At 42.3% G+C, this 16,951-nt stretch overlaps 6 protein-coding genes across 8 annotated transcripts in view; 4 read left to right on the top strand and 2 right to left on the bottom strand.

Annotated features, from left to right (window-relative positions):
- The window catches only part of LOC115587828 (golgin subfamily A member 6-like protein 22), a 76,423-nt gene that overhangs the window by 21,036 nt on the left and 38,436 nt on the right, over positions 1–16,951 (top strand). The gene's annotated exons all lie outside the window — the stretch shown is intronic.
- Positions 127–9,359, top strand: LOC115587825 (symplekin-like). 2 transcript variants are annotated; one of them, XM_030427873.1, is made up of 27 exons: positions 127–264; positions 594–726; positions 1,302–1,367; positions 1,566–1,619; positions 1,739–1,812; positions 1,908–2,034; positions 2,182–2,431; positions 2,526–2,696; positions 2,825–3,064; positions 3,351–3,502; positions 3,597–3,747; positions 3,952–4,171; positions 4,267–4,417; positions 4,499–4,734; positions 4,840–4,921; positions 4,997–5,110; positions 5,202–5,349; positions 5,563–5,723; positions 6,220–6,328; positions 6,451–6,551; positions 6,646–6,736; positions 6,862–6,963; positions 7,469–7,656; positions 7,767–7,943; positions 8,037–8,126; positions 8,374–8,544; positions 8,968–9,359. In XM_030427873.1, the coding sequence occupies exons 2-27, from the start codon at positions 661–663 to the stop codon at positions 9,139–9,141; spliced, it is 3,666 nt and encodes a 1,221-aa protein (XP_030283733.1). In that variant the 5' UTR covers positions 127–264; positions 594–660; the 3' UTR covers positions 9,142–9,359. The 2 variants fall into 2 exon arrangements, with proteins under 2 accessions (XP_030283733.1, XP_030283734.1); XM_030427874.1 differs by having other exon boundaries at positions 130–264; positions 611–726.
- LOC115587826 (symplekin-like) overlaps positions 134–16,951 on the top strand; it is a 71,116-nt gene continuing 54,298 nt past the window's right edge. Inside the window, exon 1 of the mRNA XM_030427876.1 lies at positions 134–264. The gene's annotated coding sequence lies outside the window, so the exon portion shown is untranslated. The remainder of the gene's footprint in view (positions 265–16,951) is intronic.
- Positions 9,609–12,540, top strand: LOC115587866 (mannose-1-phosphate guanyltransferase-like). Its single transcript, XM_030427940.1, has 8 exons — positions 9,609–9,959; positions 10,890–10,979; positions 11,136–11,215; positions 11,324–11,439; positions 11,534–11,631; positions 11,801–11,869; positions 11,956–12,014; positions 12,222–12,540. The coding sequence occupies exons 1-8, from the start codon at positions 9,768–9,770 to the stop codon at positions 12,340–12,342; spliced, it is 825 nt and encodes a 274-aa protein (XP_030283800.1). The 5' UTR covers positions 9,609–9,767; the 3' UTR covers positions 12,343–12,540.
- On the bottom strand, positions 12,340–15,341 carry LOC115587843 (asparagine synthetase domain-containing protein 1-like). The gene is made up of 3 exons (XM_030427906.1): positions 13,922–15,341; positions 13,626–13,807; positions 12,340–12,803 (listed from the first exon to the last, which is right to left on the bottom strand). Exons 1-3 carry the CDS (start codon positions 15,311–15,313, stop codon positions 12,557–12,559), a joined length of 1,821 nt encoding a protein of 606 aa, XP_030283766.1. The 5' UTR covers positions 15,314–15,341; the 3' UTR covers positions 12,340–12,556.
- LOC115587884 (ASNSD1 upstream open reading frame protein-like) lies at positions 15,175–16,646 on the bottom strand. Its single transcript, XM_030427961.1, has 4 exons — positions 16,460–16,646; positions 16,202–16,255; positions 15,556–15,631; positions 15,175–15,375 (listed from the first exon to the last, which is right to left on the bottom strand). Exons 1-4 carry the CDS (start codon positions 16,517–16,519, stop codon positions 15,335–15,337), a joined length of 231 nt encoding a protein of 76 aa, XP_030283821.1. The 5' UTR covers positions 16,520–16,646; the 3' UTR covers positions 15,175–15,334.

Here is a 16,951-nt window from a genome sequence, read left to right as displayed (position 1 = left end):
TATATAATGAATATTACGTTTCTGAATGCGCTTGCGGGTGTTAGTATGTCCAGCTGGTGGCAGCAGCTTCCGGTGTGCTGCTAGTTTAACAACAGTAGAAGAAGAGACACCGCTCTGTCAATTAAACATGGCGGCTTCCCTGATGGCCGAGCAGAGTTGTTGAACTTATAGATTATGTTAAAACTACTGCGTTATTGAGTCTGTCACACTGGTTACATTTAATCGCAGCTGCTACGACAAAGCAAAGCGTCTGTTTAACGTTAAGTAAGTATCACAAATCTGTCATTATCATTAAAACAGCTCGCAGGGTTAGCATAACGGTTAGCATAGGCTAGCGCGCCAGCAGAGCTCAAAGTGTTTATGATTGTGACGCTCATCGTTAAAGTCTTCTTATTAATGCGTTATTACTGGTGTATTTTGTCATTTTAACTCGAAAGTAATATCTGGCAATTATTAAGTGAATTAGTATGATAAGTAAGGTGGAACATGCTAACACAAAGCTACCCTCACACTTGCTAGCACGGTCTAAACATCATTGTAATCGACTGTAGCTCCAGTTAACTTGCTTGTTTACTGCGGTTATATTACCACAGGTTCTTGATTTTAATAGGATTTTGAAGACCATGTTGTCGACATTGTGAGGATTCACAGAGCAGAATTATGGAGCTTTCAGCCGAGGAGGGGGAGACCCCTCATGATGCCATCGATATGACCACCAGTGAAAGGGTGAGTGAAGCTGGTTACATCCTAATAATGCACCATTTGTAAACCTGGGGTGTATACAGGTATAGCAGAGACGTTGATGATGAGAATAGATAATGTTTTGGTTTGTTTAGGCATGAACTAATGTATCTGTGACATTAGCTAAATGTCCCTGGTCTCTGGCTGGTCAAGTGTTGGCCTGTTTGTGATGATGCAGCTGTCTAATTAGCAACACAATGCTGTCACGGTCAACTTAATTGCCTTAATAATGTGTTTGAAAAGCCTTATTAAGGGCCCACCTGTAGTTTTTATGAAATAGTCATACTCAAAATATTTTCACGGAAGTATTGAGTCAGCAACAATGAATTCAGTTGTGATTGTTGTGTTGAAAGAAATGGAGCCCAGAATTAAATAATGTACAAAGACTTTATTTTCAAGATGGTAAATAAACTGGAAGCTCTGTTCACTTAAGAATAAACCTCAGTAATTAGTTTTGAGCAGAAATGTTTGAAAGCATCTCTTACGCTTTTATTTGCACATGACAATAAAAATACATATGTTATATAAAGAGACGTTAATTTAATTTGTGTTTCTTCCAGGTGGTGGATCTTCTGAATCAGGCCGCCCTGATGACCACAGATGACAAGCTAACAGTGCTGAAACAGGTTGGTAGTCTCAGTTTTCACTGATGTCATCCATAAGGAAATGTCAATAAACAGCAACTTTATAACAGTTTGGGCCTTATTTAATGCAAAATGACTGCATATATTTTGATTATACAAATACTCAAGTTTTCCATGGATATGATCCAGTTAACCATATGATAAAGAAATACTGAATCAATTAATGTTCATCATTTTCAGGTCCAGGAGCTGATTATCAATAAAGATCCTTCTCTTCTTGACAACTTCTTGGATGTAAGTTAACATGTTTGCAGCTTTCTTTACTGAAAAGTTCATAAGCTATATTTATTTCTAATTATATGAACCTGATAATAAACTAAAACCTTGCTTTGAAACTCTGTCCATCCTTGCAGGAGATGATCGCCTTTCAGACTGACAAGTCCATCGAAGTCAGAAAATTTGTCATCGGCTTCATTGAGGAAGCATGGTGAGTTATCAGACATAAGGCTTATAAATCTCATGTTTGTGAAAAGAAGTATTTCAGTTTTTTAAATATTTTCTTTGTCATCTTTTTTTTTCCAGTAAACGAGATAATGAGCTGCTTCTCAGACTGATCGCCAACCTGAACATGCTGCTGAAGGATGACAGTGTGAACGTGGTGAAGAAAGCGATCCTCACACTCACACAGCTCTACAAAGTCACTCTGCAGGTAAACACACTTTTCTCAGCGTTCATATATTTGTGGCAATGATACTGTTGATGAGTAAATACTGTAGATCTGATGTGTTTTTTTTTAAATCACCTGTTGCCAATGATATCTGTTCAAACATTGTCTCTTCTGCCTCTTTCCTGTCAGTGGTTGGTTCGCTCTAAAGCGGTGACAGAGAGGCAGGAGGCGTGCTGGGATCTGGTCACGCAGATGAAAGGAGACGTTCTGGCTCTGCTGGACTCTGAAAACGACGGCGTTCGCACTCACGCCATCAAGTTCACAGAATCATTAATCATCACTCTGTCGCCGCGGACATCCGACTCTGACGTCCCCAAGCGGCAGGAGGGCGACACCAGCCTGGACAAAGTCCCCAAAGATCACTCGTATATTCGTTACGGTACGGTTATTAGGATTATGGATATTGGTTATTTTTTATTTTAGTCCAATCTGTTCAAGCTCATTTTTAAATCTGCTGCTTTTTGACTCGATAGACACACTGTGTGAGGAGGGAAAGAATGCACTGGAGCGGCTGCTGAAGTTCATGGTCCACCCGGCCATTTCCAGCATCAACCTCACCACAGCACTCGGCTCTCTGGCCACCATCGCCCGTCAGAGGCCGATGTTCATGTCAGAGGTGGTGCAGGCGTATGAGACGCTACATGGTGGGTGCTTCAAGCGAGTATTACCAATCACAAAACATCTTTAAAATGAGTGTTGTGATCGCCTGCTGAAAAACCAAAAAATTGAGACGGATAAACACATAAACATTGTTTATCTCTAATCTTTTAAGCCAACCTGCCGCCCACTCTGGCCAAGTCTCAGGTCAGCAGCGTGAGAAAGAACCTGAAGCTGCACCTGGTGGCGGTCTTGAAGCACCCGTGCAGTCTGGAGTTCCAGGGTCAGATCAGCACCCTGCTGCTGGACCTGGGGATGCCTCAGAGTGAAATAACCCGATCTACACCTGCACCGAGAGAGCAGCGCAAAAGACCTCGTCACGAACAATACACGGAGGGGAAGAAGGTCAAGATGGGTGAGTCGCAGTCAGACGTCTTATTTGATATCTAGAACTAATCACAATGTTTGTTTACAAGAACTTCTGGGTAGAACAATTTTAAAAGTCTGCAAAAATGTTGTAGCTCTGTCCCATTCTGCATTCAACTCTACATTTCTGTCGATCCACAAGTGTGCCGAAGCTGTACTCTGTGTAATTATCAGGTTTAAAACACCAAAATCTTTAAATTTAATGAACTAAATCTAGTGGAAATCTTGCAAGAATTTTCATTGTCACACTCGGTATTTTCTTCCTCTGCATTCAGAGCCAGCCCTGATTGAAGATGACGAGGACAAAGAAGAGCCAGCTCCTCTCTCGGTCCCTAAACCAGCTGCTGTCCCTGTCGCTCAGTCTGCTATCGACCTCACAGCCGAGTTCCTCCACCCGCTGCTCAACCCTGAGAACGTCGCCAACCTGGTGAGCAGCAGCAGCAGCAGCAGCAGCCACTATTTTACCTGTTTGTTTCTTCTCTGTGAGACGGTTCAGCTCATATTTCTGTCCTGTTTCTCAGGTGCTCATCAGCATGGTGTACCTACCTGACGTCATGCCAGCATCCTTCCAGGCCACATACACACCTGTTGAGTCAGCAGGTACTGACGCCCAGATCAAACATCTGGCCAGGCTGATGGCAACACAGATGACTGCAGCTGGGATCGGTCCAGGTCAGTAACAAAGACATGCAGCTGAAAAACTCTTTATGAAAGTTTGAGGGAAAAGAAAATCACAAATGATATGATAATAAGATGCAAATGTTAATTGTTGTTTAATGTATTCTGATTATTTGGGGATATTTTCCATCATTAATGTTAGTTTCAGCATCAAAAATCCATCTGTATATTGAATATGTCTTTAAATAAAACCCTCAGGACTTGAGCAGTGCAAAGCCAGAGAAGACGACGCAGGCAAAGAGGAAGGCAGCGAGGACGGCCCTGGTGCTAAAGATCAGCTCATTAAGCGCAAGTTTCCAGCGGTGATGGTGGGACAGGCGATCTCTGTGGTGGGAGGTTACACAGAAAAGACTCCAGCAGAGGCGGCTCCCGCCGTCAAGAGGCTTCCTGAACCGATTCTCCCCACGACACAGACCAAGTGAGATCTGACGCTAACACAGAAACACAGCAGATAATGTTGTGAGTGTCTGTAAGTCATTTTCCTACCTGATGATTGATTTTGTTGTCTTACAGGATGGCCGGTGCGAGTGGGAGGAAAAAAGTGTTCAGGTTGTCGGATGTCGTTCAGCCGCTATCAGAGGCACAGATCGAAAAGTTGACCTCCAGAGCGGTCAAACGCATCCTGCACTCAGAGAAGTCGATCGCTCAGAGCGGCATGTCCCATGTAAGTGATGAATAATTAGTGTCAACAAGCAAACAAAACAAGCGTCTGTTTCAGAGAATAACCTCTTAATCTGTGCTGCAGGTCAGAGTGAAGCTGCTCTCCAGACTCGTGACGCAGTTCGAGGGGATGATGAAAGAAGACGTGCTGGAGTTCATTCTGGACGACATCCGGACGAGGAGCGACTTGGCGTTTTCTCTCCTCTACCAGGAGTACAACAGCTACCTCAGCCAGCTGCCGTCTGGGCTGCTGGACAGCTACGACCACTGTCTGTACACGCTGCTGTCAGGCCTGCAGGAGAAGCCTGAGCAGAGGGACGGGTGAGACAAAACACTGATTATTACTGTAGCTTTTATTTTGACATCAGGATTCACAGCATGTTGTGGTCACTTTGGACAAAACTGAGAGTTGATGTTCTCTTTCAGACTCTTCACAAAACTGGTGCTGGAGGCTCCCGTTATAACAGAATCAGCGCTGGAAGTGATCCGACGTTACTGTGAGGACGAGGTGAGTAACGTGACGAAGACACAGCGTTCTTCAGATATCCACAAAGCTGGTGTACTGATGTGGCGTTTGTTTCAGTCTCGGGTGTATTTGGGCATGACGACTCTGAAGGAGCTCATCATCAAACGACCGTCGAGGCAGTTTCAGTACCTGCACGTCCTGCTGGATCTCAGCTCACATGAAAAAGAGAAGGTGGGAACATTTCCATGTTTCAACTCACTCTCTCAGTGACTGTTGACAGGGGTTTATGTAATTTTTTCCTGTTTGTAATTTTTATTTTCAGGTGCGGACGACCGCTTTGGCTTTTCTCAAGCGTATGTATGAGAAGGACCAGCTCAGGGACTACATCGAGAAGTTTGCTCTGAACTACATGCAGCTCCTGGTCCACCCCAACCCTCCGTCTCTGCTGTTCGGAGCTGACAAAGACACAGGTCTGGAATTACATGGTCATTTATCTTACCTTACATATTATACTCTTTTTTCAGTCCATGATTGTTTTGTGAAATGAAGAAAATAAACATTTCTCATGAACTTCTCCTGCTTGAATTTTCGCTTCCAACCAAAGAAACACAAATCAGAAACTTCTTCCTCCCTGGTCCACTCCTGTAACCCCAGTGTGTTGTGTTTTTGTGTGTTGTTGACAGAGGTGGCTGCTCCCTGGACTGAAGACACAGTGAGACAGTGTCTCTTCCTCTACCTGTCTCTGCTGCCTCTCAACCACCGGCTGGTCCACGAGCTGGCTTCTGTCTACACCGAGGCCATCGCTGACATCAAGCGCAGCGTGCTGAGAGCGATAGAGCAGCCTGTGAGTCCTCGCTTTGAGAAAGCTCAGTTCTTTATTCTACTTAAAGGAGCACGCTGTAGTTTTGGGGAAGACATTTGAATGAGAAGAAAAAGATAGTCACTGACAGTTTTTTATGCTTAAATAAATAAACTCTGTTTGTTTTCACGACATGTTTCTGTGTGTATAACAGATGTTGTGATTTAAAACCTACTGAGAACAAACTCCGGACTATTGGACTAAACTTTTATCTATTTCTTCATGTGTTTTGAACCAGTTTGACCACAACAGAGGGTAAAGTAGAGCAGACAGGTGCAGCAAAGTAAACAGACAAGTCAACACAGCTGCAGTCGCTAATGTGCGGTGACATGTCATGTTCTGTTATGTAAAAACTGTAGTTTCAGGTCATGCTCGCAGAAAGTTCAACAGAATACTGAGGAGACTCCATTTAACCCAATTTAAGCTCTGCTCCTTTTGAGTTGTGTTATATCTACAAGCTATTTTGACTATTTTTCCGCAGATCCGTGGGATGGGGATGAACTCTCCGGAGCTGCTGCTGTTGGTTGAAAACTGTCCTAAAGGTGCCGAGACTTTAGTGACACGCTGTCTGCACATTCTGACAGATAAAGGTAAAAAACAAAGTGAAACAGTGGAACACGTCACTTTTCACCTATACAACATCGAACAATAGCACCAAAGAATCAAGGTCCAGAAAATGAGAAGTCTTGATGTGTTACTGTCGTCCTCTCAGTGCCTCCGTCTCCAGAGCTGGTGGAGAGAGTCAGAGATCTTTACCACAAACGAGTGCCGGATGTTCGCTTCCTGATTCCAGTTATAAACGGACTAGAAAAGGTAACATGTCTCCTGACTTATCTTATTAACACTTGATAATCATAATTCTTTCATTTTAATAACTTATCATTTTGATGTTTTTTTTCTCATCTAGAACGAAGTCATCCAGGCTCTCCCCAAACTCATCAAACTCAACCCGATTGTAGTGAAGGAGGTGTTCAACCGTCTCCTCGGCACTCAGCACAGTAAGAAACTGTTTGTTGTCACGCTGTTATTTTGAAAGATGAGCTTTATGGTCGGCTTCTGTCGAAGATTGTTTCACGTGAACAACTCTGATGTTTTCTCGCTGTTGTCTTTCTTTGTCTTCCAGGTGAGGGAAGTTCATCGGTGTCCCCTCTGACTCCAGGAGATCTGCTGATCGCTTTACACAACATCGACTCAACCAAATGTGACATGAAGTCGATCATTAAAGGTCAGTGCTCAAGTTAATGTGGCACGTCAAGGTGAACCAAAGGCCAAAATGACAAACAAATTCAGAACTATCTCCTCAGTTAAAACTTTCTAAACCCTAAATAGAAAAAGAAAGAAACACAAACACATTTATTAAACTTCCCTCACTCCCTTAGCTTAAACACAAACTGGAGAAAACGGTGCACAAGGAAAATGGCAGTTCACCCGTACGCTTTTAACAATATGTACAAAGTAGGTTAGCTACTAGCAGTAGTATCATTTACAGAAACAACAGAGCTAGCAGGCTAACAGGATCAGCCAATCAGCAGCATTGACGTCATAGGAAGACACCCAATCGACGCAGGAGTTGGTACATGTCACTCAGACATAGATCCTCAGAGAGAAAAGAGACCCCCTTGACTCTTTGATGTAAATTAAATGATGCTTCATCACAGATCAACAATGATTCGGTCAATCACACGTATGTCCGACAGCCGGTCATAACATGTTCTGTGTTTGTACGGCAGCTACTAACCTCTGCTTCGGGGAGAGGAACGTGTACACGTCGGAGGTTCTGGCGGTGGTGATGCAGCAGCTGATGGAGCAGAGTCCTCTACCCATGCTGCTCATGCGCACCGTCATCCAGTCCCTCACCATGTATCCCCGACTGGGAGGCTTCGTCATGAACATCCTGTCACGCCTCATCGTCAAGCAGGTCAGCACCAAACTCCAGACAAATATTCATGGTTTTTCCAGACATTGACAGGTTCATACTGTCTTTTGGAAAATACTGAATTTCAAATATCTGCCAATATGACCCTACAGGTTTGGAAGTATCCTAAAGTGTGGGAGGGATTCGTGAAGTGCTGTCAGAGGACGAAGCCTCAGTCGTACAGCGTCCTCCTGCAGCTGCCGCCGGCTCAGCTGACCAGCGTGTTTGAACGCTGCCCAGAGATGAGAGAGCCTCTTCTGCAGCACGTCCACTCGTTCACACCTCATCAGGTGAGGGCTGCTTACAAGATCAATCAACCTCATTTACAGTCCTCTCTTCTGATTTCATGATGTACCAACTGTTTCTATTTTTCTGTGTAACAGCAAGCTCACATCCCGGCCTCCATCATGTTGGTCCTGGAGGGAGAGAAAAAACCAGAACCGAAACCTGTGGAGCCGGTCGTGGAGAAAGAGGTAACTGATGAAGAGGCCTGATACACACTGTTTGCTGTCTTAAACTCTCTTAAAACGCTGTGCAAACCCTGAATCTTGTCTTTCCAACAATGCTGGGTCATTCAGCGCTTCCCGTGCAGCAAATTCTAACCCTAACCTAATAAAGTCATTTATCTAGGTCCACATTTTTGATATGATAAAGATCATAAATGGAAAAGGTTGTTTTTCAAGTTATTGTCATCTCCTCCTTTTCTCTTAAATCATCCAGATGGAACCAGATCCTACGCCAGCTGAAGAAGAAGCTCCCGCTGCAGAGCTGCCAGAGTCAGAGACGGAGGTCCAGCAGCATGCAGCCGACAAGAAAGATGAAGAAGAACCGATGGAGCAAGAAGAGTCTGAACCGGTGATTGAGGAGGAAGCTGCTGAACCTGTTTCACAGGTGAGACACATTTAAAACAGACGTGTTATTAATGATTATTATGAGCTAACCATTACTTGTTGTGGACAGTTCAGCCAGTGTACACTCTTCTGGTTGCAGCCTTTGTGTTACAAGCGCCCTCCTGTGGTGTTGAGAGGATGATACACTGAGGGACTACACTTTATAGTTTAATAAGATGTTCAGATTATTTTTTAACACATTTTTGTTATACATCTTACTCCATCATTTGTAAATAATACCACATCAGTATAGAAACATATTATATGCATGTTTTATTTTACAGTCCAGCCCATTCTTCAGACTGTTTTTTGTTTGTCCAGCACCGTCCAGAAGGTGTCGTGTGTCTGCCTGAGAACATGTGACTGTAACATAAAACATGGAACCAAAAAGGTTTTGCCCTGAAAGCTAATTGTCTCTCTTCAGGAGGACGAGAGAACGAGAGAAGAAGAAGAGACATCATCACCTCAACCAGAACCAGTGGAGGAAGAGATGGAGACGACTCAACCTGAACCTTCAGAGGACCAGGAGCCAGAAAAAGACGCTGAAGCTGACGTAGCAGCACCCGATACAGGAAGCGGCAGCGAAGACGTAGAGTGACCGCTCAGAACAAATGCACTCAAAGAAATAAATGAACATTTCTCTCCTCTGCAAACATCCCACAGATTTATTGCTAATAAATATGTCTTAGTTTTTTTTGTATTTGTAGAAAACAGATTTTGATTGAAAAAAAACAAACAGGTATCTTTGTTAATGAATGAAATTTCAAATGCGTTCCTGTTGTAATGAGTTGGCAAATAAATCAACAAAACATGGTTTTACTGTCTGCTTCAATTGTGTTTGTTCCTCTTCTACCTTTTTGTCTGAAACATTACAGATAGCTGTGTTTGGGTTGTGACTTCCAGATGTGATCAGTAGTCAGAGAATGTCAATATTTAACTTTTAATGTGAAATCACCGGAAAAAGCCTTACTTTTATTTTGAAAATTGTAACCGGAAGCGTTTTGATTCCGACGCACCTCTGTGATCTCGCGTAGCTGGACTTTTGACCGTTGCCCGGGTGGGTAATCTCGCGAGATGAGTCAGAACCTGGTTAGTGGAACGTTTGCTAACTTTTCTCTCCTACGTGTTTTTAACTTGTTAACCGTTAACAAAGCTAACAGTGCTAACACAGCTAACAGTACCAACAAAGCTAACAAGTGAGCGTCGTGTCGGTCCAGACTTTAAATGAAGGCTGTAATTCTCGCCGCCGGTTATGGGACCAGGCTCCAGAGGGACGTGTTGGCTGACAGCAGCGGGAGGTTCGCTCACCTGGCCGGTACCGCCAAGCCTCTGCTGCCGGTGGGACGGTGTGCTCTGGTCTCTCACTGGGTCCAAGCTCTGACCGCCTCCGGCTGTGTGGACTCCATCTATGTTGTCGTAGGTAACTTTAGTGACTGACAGCTACAATAGTCACTCAAATCTAAATTAAAATAGTTGTTAATGATTATCTTTTGTCACCAAAACTATGACCAATTGTTCATATAATGCTGCCTCTACATTAACATTGATCTTTGAATTTTGAGTTGCTTTTTTCTAGTTGTTTACTTTACACTTGCACGTAGCTGTTGGCAAAAATGTAGATTAACTCACCTTGATAACCATGTTCCTAAATAAAACATATCTCTGCACAGGACCACGTACATAGACTACATACATTCATACTTATCTGAAGTGCTCGAGCAAGATAAAGATGATTTGTACAAAAGTCAGTCTTTAATGTGTCAAAAAATGTTCTTGAAAAGTTCTTTAAAAGCATTAAATTGAAGTTGGAAATATTAAAATGTTTGCATGTTATTGCATCAATAATAATAGTGTAAAATAATCATTACACTCTTAAATGAGCAATATTGTATTATGATTACTAGTTTGAGCATATTTTGCATATAAACTTTGTGTCCAGTACAAATGTTTATGTAGTAAAAAATCATGGCAGACGTCTCAAATATAACCACAGCCTGATGGTTAATAGATTACTTGTCAACTATTACATTAATCGCAATCTATATTGATAGTTTTGGTAGATTTTTTTTTACAAGCAATTCTCTGATTCCAGCTTCTTAAATGTGAGAATGTTCTGGTTTCTTTTCTTCCTCCATGACAGTAAACTGAATATCTTCCGGTTGTGAACAAAACAAGACATTTGAGGATGACATCTTGGGCTTTAGGAAACACTGATCGACATTTTTTTTTTGACATTTTATAGTGAAAACAACAAATTGTTTAATTGAGAAAATAAAGTTTAAACCTGAACTGAGAATAACGACCCTCTCTGCTCCTGTTAACCTCTTCCTGTTGTTCTCTCCACAGACTAACGCTGTTTATCACGCTGCATTTGAGGAGTGGGCGTCAAATTTCACAAATGTCAAGATTCTTAATGATCAGACGACAACCAACGAGGTAAACGCAACTTTACAACAATTGTTTTTACAACTTGTCGTCTTTTTATACCATCCTCTGGCTCAGTAACTCAGATTCAAGTACAGTAAAGCAAGCTTGTACTTTGCTGATTATGATTAAATCTCTTCATTAAGTCAACTTTCTTCCTTCCATCAGGGGCGTCTTGGTGCTGTGGCCTGTCTGCAACTAGCAGTGAAGCACTTCAAGATAGACGACCATGTCTTGGTGATTGGGGGGTGAGTTCACTGAGTTAACATGATCAATATGACGTCACAGAGATGTTGTTTGAGCTGTGAATTCAAGGTCTGTTTCTCCAACTGATGCAGCTTCTTTTCCATCCACAGTGACACCCTGTTCAAAGAAGATTTCAGCCTCAGTAAAGTGAAAGAGACGTTTTCTAACCACCAGGCGAAGTGTGAGGACAGCTGCCTGGTGCTGTCGTACCAGTGCAAAGACGAGGGTGAGTTTGTAAAGCAGACAGAGAAGAAATCAGGCTTCAATTTTAACCTTACAGAAGCTGTTAACTGTTTTTTGTTCTGTACGTGTCTTTATAGAAACTCGTAAATACGGAATATTGGAAGTGGACGGTGACCTGCGCATCCTCTGTATGAAGGAGAAACCTCTTCCTACTGAGACGAAGTCGAGGAGAGCTGTAAGTTCGCCACAAACACTGAACAAAGCTCATTGGTTCAAAAGATAAGGTTGAGGTCTTGACAGGCTTCCAATCGACATGTTACATGATGCCCAACAAACACAGTCAATGTGTTCACACTTCATGCCTGTCAATCAAACTTTCAGCTAATAACCTTTTGTTTTTTCAGTGTCCCTGTTTCTACGTGTTTTCGAAGAACAGCCTCCCTCTGCTGGACACTTTCATCGAGGAAAAGAAGGTACATTTGTCAAGTCCTACATGTGATGTGAATTCAGACCCAGTTGTCTGTTTTTATTTAATTGTCACAACTTTTCACTTCCTCAGGAGGCTCCGATTGAAGAGAAAGACGCTCCAGGAAACTTTGTGTCTTGGCTCATTCCAAGGTAACTTCTGCTGGACCCTCGAGAGGCTGCAGGCCAGGTTTCACTCAGAAAATAATATTGTAATCCTGCTTTGTGACAGGCAGATGGTCATTTTTCACACATGTAAAGTGATATAAATACTCAGCTGAAACTAAGACTGTTTGAGTTTAATCTGTTTGTGTATTTCGTAATAAATGGAATTGTTTTCGTTGTTTCTTTGTCTTTCAGGAAGCCGGTTTACGTCCATCAGATCTCTGGCCGGTTCGATGTTGGAAACCTTCCTTCTTATACTGAATGTGATCTTTACTTCAGAGAACAACTTCAGGATGTTGAGTCTTACATGGTGTAGAGGACACACAGATGGACAAAACCACCATATTTATTGTGGCGTGTTTAAAAAAGTAACCAAGATGAGCACAAAGACAATCAAATGATCAACTTCAAGAATCTCTAACAGCAAATCAAGAATTTTAACTGTAAATATTAATTGTACATCATTTTATAAGTAATATTTTTCTATTAAAATGATTTTTATATTCTTTCATTACATCCAGTGATTTTGTCTATCCGGTGAGGAGTCTTGTGCATTTGTCTGAGGCCTTTTCTCGTTTGTCCTCCATCTTTGCGATGCGGGAGCCGAACTGCATGGCTCTCTTGGGCAGGACGGCTGATTGGCCGAGGCCGAGCTGCTTCGCCGCCAGTCTCAGGAGGAGTTTCTCCCCGACGCCTCGAGGGAGTGACAGATCTGCTTTGTCCCACACGGGAAGAGAGTTCAAGTAGCTCACCACGTCCTCGTCCAAGTAGGGAAATCTGCAGTCAAGAGTTGGATCAGTTCAAGACTAATGTGGAGGTGAAAGGATGTTCATCTGTCATTGGACATACTGTAAACAAACAGACCTCACTTTGGCCTTAAAATAAAAACTTTCCTGATTTGGACAGAAACAAATAAATGTCATCAAAGGAACTTCTTCTGATATCTGAAATCTTTTAGCCTCAAAAGAAAAAGTTGATTCCTAAAACTTAATTTCTCTTCTTGCTCTGTTCCATCAGACAGATCTCACTATTTGACAAGATGAAGTCTGTCACAGTTTATTTCAAGATATTATGTCAGAGCGTGGTTAATGTTCCTTCACTGGCATGATGGGCTTCTTTAACAGAAAACATCTCAACATGTTACAGCTAAAAAAACACAAGTATGAATAATGAAATGAATGATGGCTGAATTCCATGTAGCAGCTTCAGTTTCAGAGTCCTGGCGTTGTTCATGCTGGCTCGATGTCACAATGCCAAGACTAAAGAAAGGAGCATACTCCACACAAAGAAAGGACTTACTGTTTTTTGGAATCTGCTTCCACGTTTTATGACTCCTCGCCTGCAGGCAATATGTTTTTGTGTTGTAAATCCATCCGCCTGATTCTTGTAAGGCTCTCAAAACCATATTGAGTCAATCGGACAGATTGTTACAGACCTGGGATTTAAATTTACGACAGTGCTGTTGTATTCAGGACCTATCGGGGGCGCCAGATCACACCAAATGCTAATTTTGCTTTGAAAATAACCAAATAAATTACCCTAACCCTAACCCATCAGGCTCTGGTAACACCTGGAGGTTGAATCAGATATCACACTCACCTCGCCTCTTTCCCGTGGTCTCCGATCACTCGGTCATCTCGGCCCAAATTCCTGGAGGAGATCCTGCCCAGCTCCATGGCCAGTTCCTGAATCAGTCCCTCAAATCCAGACGTCTTAAATCGGACTCTGTGTCTGGAGTAACCTGCTAGCTGCTCGTCCGCTCCGATTCCTGTCAGAATTACCTGCAGTCATCGAGGAGAAACAGAAAAATAGCTCAATGTAGAACCTTTTTTTGTTTGGTTTGTGATTGATAAATAAGGTAAATAAAGCACAGAATTCTTATGTTTGTTCTCCACCTTTGCTGAGGATGTGAAGGCCCTCTGGTCGCCGTCCTCCATGATGAACCCCGCCCCTCTCGCTGCGAACCACACGGCACATCCGATACTGTCATCCAGCACCGTATCCAGCGGGTAAACCAAATGACAGATCCGTTCCTCGCGCATTTTCTGCAGCTCCTCCTGCGTCACATTAATTTCAACAAAATTCCACTTTCTCTCAGGATTCAAGTCTTGTAATTCCTTGAGACCGGCTTTTCCTGTGATTCTGTCTGGAACATCAAACGGACTGGATGTCCGAGAGTCAGCTGCGTCAGTTTTTGGCTTATTATTGTGTTTTTTGTGTTTGTTTGCAGACTCCTTCTGCTTCTTTGGCTCCTGGAGTTTAAACGCTACATTGAGAAGGTCTATTGGCTGATAAGCAGGTATGTGACGGTCAGCTAAAGCAGCCAGGATCATCGAATCAATCCCCCCTGAGAAAAGTAAAGCAACACTCGCCTGCTCATCAGGAAGGGAGACATCTTGTTCCCTGAATGGCAGAGCCTGAACTCGCCGCCTTACAGCCTCACTGAGAACTTCAATAAGTCGGTTCACCTCATCGTTTTTGTCTTTGCTTGCAAGCAGCTGCTCCAGATCTTTAACACATGAGTTTTGATGATCTTCTGTCTCATTTAACGATGTCGGGATGGTTGTATTTAGAGGACGCACAGGTGTGGGGAGTACGAGGCCGGACTGATTCATAACAGCAGCACAGCCACTGGGAACAGATTCCAATATGGTTTCACAGCAGCTCGAGACTTCATCAGTTCCTCCATCAGCCCAGGGATAAACCTCAAACATCACAGATCCGGATTCTGCAGTCGCATTCAGGTCAATCCTGTACACACCAGCAGCTGGGACTTCCTGCCAAACTGCCTGATCAGATCCAGAACCACGGGCTGCCACAGAAGTCAGAGTCAAGGCGTTCAGCTCTGTATCAAATCTCCACAACAAACTCCGTCTGCCAAAGAAGTCTCTCCCAAACCAGAGGTAATCTCCAGCCTTCTGGTAGTAAACAAACCCCCACGGTCCTCGTATAGAGGACAGAACTGATAGAATCTCTGAAGGGCTGCTGCAGGTTGACAACCGCTGCGAGACAACAGTGGTGTCATTTTCCTCTGGCTTCACTGGAAGACCTCCGAAAATCTCCCCGTTCCACTCGAGCACATTCCCAGCGTTGTCCTCAACCGGCTGAGGTGTTAGAAGGCCTCTCATGTGAAGGACGTGAGCAGAGAATAAACACTGATAACAGGAACCTCTAACTGTGAGGTCCTGGCTCAGGTTGGGTCCTCTTCTCTTCAAATGTTCATGAACTGTTTTGTCCCTCTCAAACTGAGAGGGCGTTAAAGTCAACAGACAAAAGATGCCGCACATTGTTAAGGGTGAAGGTCGGTCTTACAAATCCTGCAGCTCCTTTTTCATGATATCCAGCTCCTCTGTAGACAGAAAATACATATCGGTATATTTAAAGTGATTATGTTTTATATTGTTACTATAGTGTTAATTTTCATGACATAGATGTTGTGTTGTCTTCTGCACACGGACTACAGGTGTAAATTAACTTATTGCTAACTCTGATAAGCTCTTTTTCATCATGTTTGCAGCTCTCAACTCACTTTTGCACGAACTCAGTGTCTGACTTCTGTCTCCTAGGAAGAAGACGTTGCTGTTCCTCTGCTGGATGTAAACTTTCTGAGGAAAAAATAAATACAAAATGTGCATTAATACACACAAAGATACACAAACTGCTGAGGGAGGAAAGGAAGCAAAAGAAAACAACAAGAGCTTGGATATTCTTTTGATTATTTTACCTCAAACTAGACAATTAACAAACAACAATGTTATGGAGTAATATGTATATTTATCTCAAATTTTACATATCAATTAATGCTCACAATTTATGTTTAATGTGATATGTTGGTGCATTTATTGACATATTTGTCTATTTTTTTATTTGGCAGTTTCAGTCCTTTACACATATTCATAATTGCGAAAGCATAATAAATGAATATTTGAATTTCTGGTAAATGTTGGATGTTTCCTTAATTATTCTTTGTTCATTTTTTTTCTTCTCTTACGTTTCTTTTACCTTTTCAACAATTTAATTGACTCACTATATTTTCTGTTTTATAATTCATCATTTATTTGTATATATTACCAAACTCTGCAGCCTTTATGATGACCAACGTGTTTGTTGTTCTCCCTGTATTACATTAATTCAATTAAATTCTTTCAATAAAGTTAAATAAGACCAAAACTCACTCTGGTTTTCTTCAGGTTGGAGAGCTCGTCCAGCACAATCTTCTGCTCCTTTATCTGAAAGTTAACAACACGAATCAAGTCACCGAGCTGATAAAATTATAAATAATTCAGACAACAATTTAAGGACGAAAAGAGTCATTAACACTGAAACATAAACGTATATTTGTACCCCACAATCAGATTTGCTAAGCTAGCTACACGTTCATCGGCTAATGTTTGTTGCTAACGTTGGAGCTACGAACGCTTAAATCTTTTTACCTTTTTGTTCAGTTCCTCCTTCAGTGCAGACTGTCCCTCAAATGTCTCGTCAGAAGACATGTTGGTTAAATAAAACGTAGATAAATAAAGTTCAGAGTTAATATTCGTGTAGGTGAAGCTAGCTAACGTCAGTGTAAACACCGTGCACGTCCGACAGCCTGGAAAGCACTTCCGGGTACGGAGGGCTGAACAGTGTGACGTCATCGCCCCCTGCAGGTCGGCGGTGGACACTACAGTATTTATTATTTTCAGCTTCTAGATCCCAATTTCACATATTTAGATAAAGTGTGTGTGAAAAATTAAAATTAAAATAGAAAATTAGAATTGTATTAGTATTAAATGCGTGATTACATCATCATTAAAACAAAAGATAAGGTCTCTTCAGAAGGCTAAAGTTACGATATACAGGAGGTGTAAGTTTCTTTTTTCATAATTTTTTTAATAAACTGCACATGTCAAACAATTTGATGATTTAAAACTCATATAATAAAG

The sequence above is a fragment of the Sparus aurata genome, chromosome 9 (genome assembly GCF_900880675.1).
Source record: "Sparus aurata chromosome 9, fSpaAur1.1, whole genome shotgun sequence".
Lineage (NCBI taxonomy): Eukaryota > Metazoa > Chordata > Actinopteri > Spariformes > Sparidae > Sparus > Sparus aurata.
Note: the sequence above shows the minus strand (reverse complement) of the source record. Positions and strands in the feature narration are given on the sequence as shown.

Excerpts from the sequence above, each read along its gene's own strand:
- LOC115587825 (XM_030427873.1), top strand. The coding sequence starts at position 661 with ATGGAGCTTTCAGCCGAGGAGGGGGAGACCCCTCATGATGCCATCGAT. Across the intron at positions 3,748-3,951 it reads TGCAGCTGGGATCGGTCCAG|GACTTGAGCAGTGCAAAGCC; the intron begins GTCAGTAACAAA and ends TAAAACCCTCAG. Across the intron at positions 5,724-6,219 it reads TGAGAGCGATAGAGCAGCCT|ATCCGTGGGATGGGGATGAA; the intron begins GTGAGTCCTCGC and ends ATTTTTCCGCAG.
- LOC115587866 (XM_030427940.1), top strand. The coding sequence starts at position 9,768 with ATGAAGGCTGTAATTCTCGCCGCCGGTTATGGGACCAGGCTCCAGAGG. Across the intron at positions 10,980-11,135 it reads ATCAGACGACAACCAACGAG|GGGCGTCTTGGTGCTGTGGC; the intron begins GTAAACGCAACT and ends TCCTTCCATCAG. Across the intron at positions 11,440-11,533 it reads GTACCAGTGCAAAGACGAGG|AAACTCGTAAATACGGAATA; the intron begins GTGAGTTTGTAA and ends GTGTCTTTATAG.
- LOC115587884 (XM_030427961.1), bottom strand. The coding sequence starts at position 16,519 with ATGTCTTCTGACGAGACATTTGAGGGACAGTCTGCACTGAAGGAGGAA. Across the intron at positions 16,256-16,459 it reads AGGAGGAACTGAACAAAAAG|ATAAAGGAGCAGAAGATTGT; the intron begins GTAAAAAGATTT and ends GTTAACTTTCAG. Across the intron at positions 15,632-16,201 it reads CCAACCTGAAGAAAACCAGA|AAAGTTTACATCCAGCAGAG; the intron begins GTGAGTTTTGGT and ends TTTTTTCCTCAG.
- LOC115587843 (XM_030427906.1), bottom strand. The coding sequence starts at position 15,313 with ATGTGCGGCATCTTTTGTCTGTTGACTTTAACGCCCTCTCAGTTTGAG. Across the intron at positions 13,808-13,921 it reads CCTTCACATCCTCAGCAAAG|GTAATTCTGACAGGAATCGG; the intron begins GTGGAGAACAAA and ends CGATGACTGCAG. Across the intron at positions 12,804-13,625 it reads GACCACGGGAAAGAGGCGAG|ATTTCCCTACTTGGACGAGG; the intron begins GTGAGTGTGATA and ends TCTTGACTGCAG.